At 56.6% G+C, this 9,868-nt stretch overlaps 1 protein-coding gene across 1 annotated transcript in view; it reads right to left on the minus strand.

Moving 5' to 3' along the window:
• ANO7 (anoctamin 7) overlaps nucleotides 1-9,868 on the minus strand; it is a 33,340-nt gene that overhangs the window by 16,524 nt on the left and 6,948 nt on the right. Inside the window, exons 4-12 of the mRNA XM_007943299.2 lie at nucleotides 7,581-7,720; nucleotides 6,556-6,663; nucleotides 5,819-5,955; nucleotides 3,888-3,945; nucleotides 3,031-3,141; nucleotides 2,396-2,561; nucleotides 1,838-1,928; nucleotides 481-577; nucleotides 3-137 (exon numbers count right to left, since the gene is read on the minus strand). Coding sequence (XP_007941490.2) covers nucleotides 3-137; nucleotides 481-577; nucleotides 1,838-1,928; nucleotides 2,396-2,561; nucleotides 3,031-3,141; nucleotides 3,888-3,945; nucleotides 5,819-5,955; nucleotides 6,556-6,663; nucleotides 7,581-7,720 — 1,043 coding nt within the window. The remainder of the gene's footprint in view (nucleotides 1-2; nucleotides 138-480; nucleotides 578-1,837; nucleotides 1,929-2,395; nucleotides 2,562-3,030; nucleotides 3,142-3,887; nucleotides 3,946-5,818; nucleotides 5,956-6,555; nucleotides 6,664-7,580; nucleotides 7,721-9,868) is intronic.

Here is a 9,868-nt window from a genome sequence, read left to right on the forward strand (position 1 = left end):
TGCTCGTAGTCCGAGCATTCCCAGCGGTAGGCCAACGTGGCGCTCTTGCGCTTCCAGTACTCCAGCAGCAGCACGGCCCAGAGCGCCATGAAGAGGCTGAAGAAGACGGTGCCGCCGTGGTCGAAGAGCCGGCCGGCCTGCAGGGACAGAGGGTGGGCACGGCGCGTGGCCCCTCAGTACCCCCGCGCCCTCCAAGCTGCGCCTTCCGGACGGGCCCGGGGTGCTGGTGGGTTGTGGGGCCCTGAGGTCGGGAGCTGTTCCTGTGCGCACAGACCGTCAGAGTTGTCTGCCCCGGGGCCGTCGGAGGCTCGAGGGGCCTGCCCGCTGCCCGTGGCTGGCTGTACGCGGTGCGGATGGTGGAGCCCCTGCGCGCAGGCCGGCGTGAGCGCTGGGAGGCGAGCCCAGCCTCAGCCCCCGGGTGGGGGACCGGAAGGGGTGAGCCCGGGGACCGGGGAGCGCCGCCCCCCACTGCCCTCGCACCTGGACCAGGGCGCAGGCGCTGGAGAGCCGCCAGAAGGGGCAGTCGGGGCACAGTGGGCACATCAGAAAGCTGTCGGAGCCGCTGCACAGCTCCTGCCTGCGGGGGGTGCGAGTTGAGAGCCGGCCCGCCGCCCCCGACCCCACCGCCTCCGCCGGGCCTGAGGCTCCTGGAAAAACAACCCCTCCCCCAAACAAACTCAGGCCGCCCGTCGATTGCCACCGGACTGTTTAAAGTGACCGCCACGGTGGGAGGGTCAGGGGCTGCTGGGGCAGGGGGGACCAACGGGGGGAGGAGATGGGCGAACGGGGGAGCCCGGGCTGTGATACTGCGGTGTAGGGTGCTGGAAGGGGGTGACAGGGTGTATTTGTGCAAACCCACAGGGCTGTGCCGCACAGTGAGCCCTCTTGTGAACTGCGGGCGTCAGTTAGTGATGACGCGTCCATGTCAGTTCTCAGTGGGAACACGTGCAGCAGATGAAACCAGACAACATGTTACCAAGGGGGGCGCTCTGCTTTCTGCTGTGTGAGCCCCAGATTGTTCTAAAAATAGTCTATTTAGAAAAACAGGGACTGATTAATTTTGACATTGTTTTGTTGTTGTTGTTTTTGCCGTCAAGTCGGCCCCAACTCATAGCGACCCCTCTTTGGGTTTCCGAGGCCGTATCACTAGGGAAGTAGGATTGCCCAACCTTCCTTCTGAGGAGTGGCTGGTGGGTTTGAACCGTCAGCCTTCTGGTGAGCAGTCAAGTGCCTTAGGCACTATGCTACCAGAGCTCCTAATTTTGACATAATGTTTTGAAATTTCCTTCATAATGACGTGGAATCCAAACCCAGTCATGGGTTTAATTACAGGACAATCACACATCTTCCTTTTAAGAAACAAGGGGGAGGAAATCGGGGGAGGGGGCAGCCCTCCAGGAGCTGCATGGGACTGTCTTTGGGGAGCATGTCTGCTTTGGTCTCACTAACCCAGGGCAGGAGGCATCCACGTGTGAGGACCCTTCCAGGATTAGGTGCCCCGGGGTTCCTGGTCCTGCCCTTATTTGCACCCAGGAGGGGGCTCAGAGGGGGCAGGGCTTGGGGGCCTGGCTGGGTTGTTCCGGGAGGGGGCTCAGAGGGGGCAGGGCTTGGGGGCCTGGCTGGGTTGTTCCGGAACCTCCAGATGCCCCAGGCTGTGGTGCTGCTGGGGTGGGGGGCGGGTGGGGGCAGGTGGCCTGTCCACCTCTGTTGGCGTCTGGGACACCCACGAGGGTGGAGATGTATATGCCTGCTCATCCCAGTCCCCAACTCTCTGCCAAGGGCCTGGCCCCTGGGGGCCCCCTGCCACCAGGACAAGGCTAGGCTGAGATGCACTCACGTGGGTATGTCTGAGAACAGCGTGAAACAGCCCACCAGGAACACCAGAGTGCCTGTCACTGCTGCCGGCAGGAGCCAAGCTGTGTAGAACCCTGCAGGGTGCCGGGGCAGTGTCAGGAACCCGGGTGGGGGAATGCTGGGTGAGCTGGGTGGGGGCGCCGGGTGGGCATCAGGGACCCATGAGGGTGAAACAGTCAGTGTTAGAGACGCAGTAGGAGATTCTGAGGCTCATGTTTTGTGTGTAGGGACAAGAAAGGATGGAGGAGGAGGCCTGGCGCACGGTGGGGGGCAGCGGATCCAGGGTAGAGTGGGTGGGGTGGACGGGATGGTGGGTGAGTTCTGGGGTGCCCCGGGGGCCTCTCCCGGTGGGCTGGGGACCATATGACAGGGACAATCTTGGGCCTGAGGAGTGGGCAGGGTGGGTTGGCTGGGGAGGGGCCACAGCGTCGGGCAGCGCTGGGCCGTCGAGTGGGCCTCTCTCGTGTGGACACAGTTAGGACCCTGTCTGTGCCCAGAGGACCGTGACCGGCAGAGGGGGTCGCGTTACAAGCAGACTCACCGAGCCAGGCGAAGTAGAAGGCCACCTTCTCCCCGAAGTATCTGCGCACGTGGTCCAGTGGCTGGTACTTGTTCCACTTGCCCCAGTGGGCCCAGTACCGCCGGAGGACCTGCCGCTGGCTCAGGGCCTGGGGCCGTGGCCCTTCTGGGGGTGGCATGAAGGGGCCCTGGGACAAAGGGCCAGTCAGGGCTCCCACAGGGCCTCAAATAGGGCCACCTGACCACCCTGTGGGGTTGTGGGGACCGAGGCCCAGAGGCATGGGGCTAGCCCACAAGTCACCATGACTCAGGCCAGCTAATGCTGGCCGGCATTGAGTGTGTGGCCCTGCCATGCCACGGGAGGACGTCTCGTCAACCCATCCCGCACCCCCAGCCCCCCGCCAGCTGTGGGTTTGTCAGAGTTCACCCTGCTTGGCTGGTTCACCAAGTCTGTAAGCAAACATGCCCCCTCCTGTCATGGGTGTTGCTCTGGTGGGGGGCCCCAGAGTGGACCAGCCTCACATCACCCTGCAGCACAAAGGGGCAGGGCTACCCATCCCCTGGGGTAGACGGCAGGACCTGGGGGGTCCTCCTAGCCAGGGACACACCCCCATGCCCGGTACAAGCCCCAGCCCCCGTGGTTCCCCCAGGACCCACGTCATGCAGGGGGAATGCTGCCTGGAAGACCCCCTCTGCCAGCAGCTGGTCGATCCCAAGCAGACTCCTCTTCCCGTGGCCATACGGGGTCTTGGCCAGGATCTCAAACAGCTGGGGGTGGGCAATGTTAGTGTGATGGTGGGGCAGGGACAGATGTCCGTGAGAGGGCTAACACGAGGACAGGCAGGCCCACCACAAGCTGGCACCCCGCCTGGGTCCTAGGTCTTCCTGGAGTCACTATCCCACTACCCCCCGGGCAGTGACGGTTACTGTTCCATCTCAGAAACAGGGAAGCCGGGACAGTCACACAGCTCCTAAGAGCTGCCACCCAGCCCCTGGTGGGCGTGCCCTCCCTGCATGCCAGGGTCAGCTGTGTCAGGAGTGGGAGCCCCGGCCAGGCAGCCCACAGTGCAGCGGCTTGTCCTGGGTGCCTTTGGTGATGAGGAGAGGGGGGCAGATCCATCCTGGCCACCTCCCAGCTGCGGACAGCAGAGCACCCCTGGAAGGGGGCCCTGGCCTGTGCCACATGAATCTAGCTTTGTCCTCACCAGGGACATTGCAGCTCCCTCCTCACCCACCATAGGGCCTGACAGTCCTTAGCTGTTTGTCCCATAACTCTGTCTACCCATTTGGGAGGGTCCACTGGGTGGCTTGGGCACTCCCCCGACTCCCAGCTGCATCCCCCTCTACCCCGTACAGTGAGGGAGGAGCAGTCTCTGTCTCCATGTCTATGGCCCACCCTGTCATCACCCACAAGCCTTCCTGCTCCTCAGAGGCTACTTCCAACTCAGCCAGGGGCGTGCGAGGCCTCAGGGCCACTCAGAGCAGAGTCAGGGCTCAGAGCAGCCCCCACTCACAATCTGATGCCTCTTCGTGCTGGTGAAGAAAGTGTCCTGGTTGTTACTCCCCAGGTACCTGTGGCAGGTAAGAGCACAATGCAGGAGCACACACAGACACAATGCAGCACACACGGCATATGCCCACACGGGGCATGTGCGCACACAGGGCACATACGGGCATGCACACACACATGGGGCATGTGCACACAAACACGCAGGAGCTCACACAGACACAGTAACAAGCACACACAGCATATGCCCACACGGGGCATGTGCGCACACAGGGCACATACACACGGGCACGCACACACACATGGGGCACGTGCACACAAACATGCAGGAGCTCACACAGACACAGTAATAAGTGCACATGGGCACACGTGGGGCATATGCACACATGGGGCACATGGACACAGAGCGCATGCACACAAACATAGGGTGCCCATATGCAGGAGCACACACAGTAACAAGCACAACCAGGGCATGTGCCCACACGGGGCATACACACACATGGGGCATGTGCACACAAACACAGGACACACACACACAAACATGCAGGAGCACACTCAGACACAGTAATGTGCACACACATGAGGCATGTGCACACATGGGGCACATGGACACACAGGGCATGGGCACACAAACATGGGGCACACATGTAGGACCACACAGACACAGTAACAAGCACACAGAAGGCATATGCTCACATGGGGCATGTGCACACACAGGGCATGCACACACACACGGGGCGCATGCACACGGGGCACATGCACACACATGGCATGTGCACACACACTTGGGGCACACATGCAGGAGCACACACAGACAAAGCAACAAGCACACAGCACACACATGGGGCACACATGCAGGAGCACACAGACAAAGCAACAAGCACATGGCACGTGCACACACATGGGACATGTGCACACACTTGGGGCACACGTGCAGGAGCAGGCACAGCAACAAGCACACATGGCATGTGCACACACGGCACATACACACATGGGGCACACACACGAGGCCTGTGCACACACACGGGGCACGTGCACACATGGGGCATGTGCCCACACAGGGCACATACATGCATGGGGATGCACACAGGGCACATGCACACACAAGGGGCGCACACATGGGATACACAAGGCACATACATGTGCACATGTGCCATTGGAGCCCATATTCTGACACCCGGCGATGGGATGGATACTTGTTTGGCCATTCCTCCGAGTGCTACAGAAATCCTCCCTCCTTCCCCTCCAGCAGGGGAGGGAAGAGTGGAGCCACGTGCCCTGCCTTGCACCTGCCTGAAGCTCCGAGTGTGAGAGCACAGGGGGGTGGCCCGCGTTGGAGCAGAGGGCCCTTGCTGGGGTGCCAGCAGCTGGGGCACCTGTGGGTGGCGCAGCGGGATGGCGAGTGGATTTCCACTGCACAGAAGGGTGGTTCCTGGGTGTGGCGGTTAGTCTGTGTGGGAGTCTTTAGTACTGGCCCCACAGTCTGGACCCGGAGAAGGAGACTGTGCTGCCCCGTGTCTGGGTGTGGCCACGTGTCCCGCTCTGCTCAGTAACGCGTGTGCAGAAGCCGCAGGAGCGACATGGGCTGACTACACCCTATGTCCTGCCTCCACGGTCACAAGGGAGCGGCTGGGCACCGAGACCAAGAGACTGTGATGATGGGATTCCTCCAGCCCTTGATGGACAGAGCTGAGCGGAAGACGGCCCCGTGGTGTCCAGCACAGAGGGGATGTGTCTGCAGCCTGACCTCACCCTGACCGTGGCAGGGCCCTCCCGAGGCCGCTCTTCCTGGTGAGAGGCCCAGGGGAGGCAGGGCTTGGGGAGAGGTTGTCTGTAGTCCACACGCTCTGTGCTGCTTTTAGGCCCCCATTCACCATGGAGCTCTCACCCAGGCAGGCATGGCCTGAGGCTTGCCTGGGGCATGGGGGCCACCCTTACCTGGACAGCTTGTTCACTTTGAACTGGCAGGAGTAGAATTCGGGGGGGGTGTCAGGCACCGTCTCCTGCAGCATGTTGGGGACGCGCAGTGCTGCCAGCAGGCTAGCCGACCAATTGGAGGCCTGATTGGGCAACTCCTGCAAGGAAACGTCCCAGAGTGGTGCGTGTGTGTATGTGTGTGGGTGTGTGTGTGTGTGCACATCTCCAAACTGAGTGACGGGGAGAAAGGGCCAGCACGGCAAAGGCTTGCCCTCTGCTCCCAGCTTGGGCCCCGCAGCAGAGGGTCGGGAGGAGGCAAGCCCCTTCCGTTCCTGGCCTCAGGCTCCGGGGAGGCTCAGCCATAGATTCTAGGACTAGGGTCCCTCCAGACGGGAAGAGACAGAGAAGGGGGCCCTTGGCTCAGCCCCTGCCACGGGGCAGCAGGACAGCCCCAGAGCTTCCAGGAGCTGCCCCTCCAGGCATGTTTCCATGCAGGCCAAGCAGCCCCCCTCGACTGTCCCAGGCCAGTGCCAGGCCCTCAGCAAGGTCTGCAGGGTGTGGGTCCCAAATGGATCAGGGGCCAGCCTGAGCCAGCTCCAGAATATGCTGTCAACCCCGCCCTGTCCCTCCCAGGTTGCCTCCGGAGGAGATGTGAATGGGAGCCCCCCGGGTTGTTGGCATTGCTAGCTGCTCCCGTTAAGTGTGGCTCAGGGTTGGGATTTGAGGCCCTTTTCTGTGCCCCATGAATCCCCAGGTACCTGCAGGGGCAGCTTGAGGCGCAGATCTTCTGCATAGTAGCAGAGCACAGCCCAAGATGCGCTGAGGAGGGTGTAGTGCACCACTGTGTCCTTGTCCCGGATGTCATGCTGCAGGGATGGGGGGGCTTTGTGAGCACTTGAGGGCATGCATGCGCATGCATATGTGCATATCTGCATGTCCATGTGTGTGTGCGCACAGTTGTATGTGAATGTACATGTGTGCACTCATGCACGTGTATGCAGGTGTGTGCAAATGCATGTGCATGCATACCCATGTGTCTGTGTCCATGCAGCTGTGTATGGATGCACATGTGTGCCCATGCACCTGTGCATGTGTGCACATGTCTGGGTGCATACAGGTGTATGAGTATGTATGTCTGTGTATGTGCAGGTGTGTGGAAATGCATGTCCGTGTGCATGTAGGTATATGTGATGCATGCATGTCAGTGTGTATATATGTGTGTGTAGGTGTGTGCGGATTGCATGTGTGTGTCTGTGTACATGCATGTGCATGCATTGTGTAGACATGTGGCAGGCACTCCTGGAGCCCTGAGGGATAAGCTAGCCTGAGGACTTTCATTCCGTGGACAAATCCTGCTGAGCTTGTGACTATTTACAGATGTTTCTTTAATCCACACACTAGCTCTCACATTACAGATTACACATCTGATACTATCAAAGCTGCATTTAAAAGCATTCTGTGTGTGTGTGTGTGAGAGAGAGAGAGATATGAAAAGAAAGTCTCCCTTACATGGCTTGCCTATACACAGCTTCTACTGTTTGCTTCCAGACCAGGCCATCTGTCTGTCCCAGCCCTCAGTGCTGCGTGGACAGGATTGGAGGCAGTGTGGGGGCAGGGCTGTCTTTCTGTGACTGGTTCCCAGGCACAGGGACTCACTAAGGGCCATGGTATCAAGCAATACACTGGAGGTCTGGATGCCACTTCCTGAGGCTTTGTGGAGAGAAGTCTGAGGTCATGGAGCAGATGCAGAGACACGAGCCCTACCCACACTGACCCCACGTACCTGGTTCACACGCAGCCCAGCTGCACGGAGGTTATCCAGGAAGGCCTCCCGCCAGGCCCTGTGTGTGTCTATCTTGTCTTGGGTGGCGTGGTCCTGCTGCTGACCCAGCCTCAGGTCTTCCTCCCAAACAAGGACAAAGTCTGTTGAGAACCAACAGGGACACAGGCATGGAGGACAGGCTAATGTGGGGTGCCAGGCCCAGGAAAGGGGTACACTGCCCTGGGAAGGGCTGTGTATCCCAGCCAGGACACGGGTTCTGATGGGAAGTGGAGCCCCAATGTTTGCACACTCTGCTGCTCCCATGCCCCTGACTATATGGTTTATAAAAGATACAAAATAACACTGCTGCTCTGGCTCTGCTGGATCTCGATCCTGCGTCTGGCGCATCACCGTCTCCAGTCCCTGGACTTGAACCAGTGGCCTGCTGTACTGCCCGCTGATCTTGGGATTCTTGCCTTCATGGCCTGTCAGCCAGCAATCTGCCATTTTACCTGCTGACTTGGGCTCCTCAGCCCTGGAGCTGCGTGAGTCAGGTGAAGCTTCCAGCTTGATGTTTGACCCATGGACTTGGGACTTGCCAGCATCTGCAACTGCGTGAGCCATTTCCTTGAGATAAACTTATCTCCCTCAATCTCTCTCTCTATATATAAAGCTTCACTGGTTTCAATTCTTTAGAGAACCCAGCCTAGGACATACACATATTGTCTTATCACACTGGTCGGGATAAAGTACAATAAAATGGTGGTAGTGGCGTCCTACCCAATCTCAAAGGAAAAGCTGTCAATATATTCCTATTAGTGTGTTGTTTGCTGTAGTTTTGTTAATAAACACTTTTTTTTTGGTTTCACAGCACTGATTACAGTCCCAACAAACAGCTCTCTTCCCCTCTCTGCCCCTCCCCTGTGTCCTTCTTATCTATGCATTCCTGGTTAACAGACACTTTTTAGGACTTCAGGAAACTGCCTCTACCATAGAGTTGATTAAGAGGGTCCCCCTCCAGAGGTTTTTTTTTTTTTTTAAATGAAAGTCAGATTTTATCAATGCAGATTTTCAGCATCTATTGAGACAATCATATGATTGTCTCCTTTTCTTCCTTTTAATTTGCTGTTGTTAGATGTTGTTGACTCGATGCTACCTCATAGCAGCCCTGTGTGCAACAGAGCAAAGCACTGCCCGGTCCTGCACCCTCCTCACCACCGTAAATGTCCTCGAGCCCATCGTTGCAGCCACTGCCTCAGTTCGTCTCATTGAGGGTCTTCCCTTTTTCACTGACCCTCCACCTTACCAAGCATGGGATCCTTCTCCAGAGAATGGTCCCTTCTGACCACATGACCAAAGTACAAAGATGAAGGCTAGCCATCCTTGCTTCTAAGGAGCATTCTGTGTCCATTCTCCAAGACAGATTTGTTTGTTCTACCAGTCCACAGTGCAGTGTTCTTTGCCAACACCAAAATTCAAAGGCATCAATTCTTCTGCGGTCTTTATTCATCGTCCAGCTTTCACATGCATATGAGGCTATCGAAAATCACTTTATATACAATCTCAATATTTTAAAAAGCCCAACTTATTTCAAAATAGTTGTGACAAATAGAAAATGAAAAATTTTAAAACGATACATTTAAATCTACTATCTAGGACTATGTCCACTAAAAGATCTCAATGAAGACAACAAAATGAAAAAACAGTGCTGAGAGAAATTAAAGTAGATCTAAACTAATGGGACACTATACCACCTTCATGGATAGAAAGACTTGATGCTGTAAATTGTGGAATTTACAAAAGATATAAGATATATCAGGCACACCCTATCCCTTTTCAAATGAAACAGAACAAACAAAACCCAATAAAAATGTTGAAACCAGACTTTAAGACAAAAAGATTTTTACAAGAAGATTTTTATCAACTTCTGCAGTTTGAAATTGACCAAACATGCAATCAAGATGTGTTGATTATCACTGGTGATTGGAATGCAGAAGTTGGAAGCAAAGAAGAATCACTCGTAGCTGGAAAATTTGGCCTTGGTGATAGAAATAATGCTGGAGATTGTATGATAGAATTTTGCAAGACCAATGACTTATTCATTGCAAATACCTTTTTTCAACAACACAAACGACTATATACATGGACTTCACCACCTGGAGTACACAGGAATCAGATCGACTACATCTGTGGCAAGAGGTGATGGAAAAGCTCAATATCTTCAGCCCAAACAAGACCAGAAGCTGACTGTGGAACAGATCATCAGTTGCTTGTATGCAAGTTCAAGTTGGAGGTGAAGACAATTAAAA

Source organism: Orycteropus afer, unplaced genomic scaffold (genome assembly GCF_000298275.1).
Source record: "Orycteropus afer afer isolate SDZICR_OR568_19922 unplaced genomic scaffold, OryAfe1.0 scaffold00006, whole genome shotgun sequence".
Taxonomy (NCBI): domain Eukaryota; kingdom Metazoa; phylum Chordata; class Mammalia; order Tubulidentata; family Orycteropodidae; genus Orycteropus; species Orycteropus afer.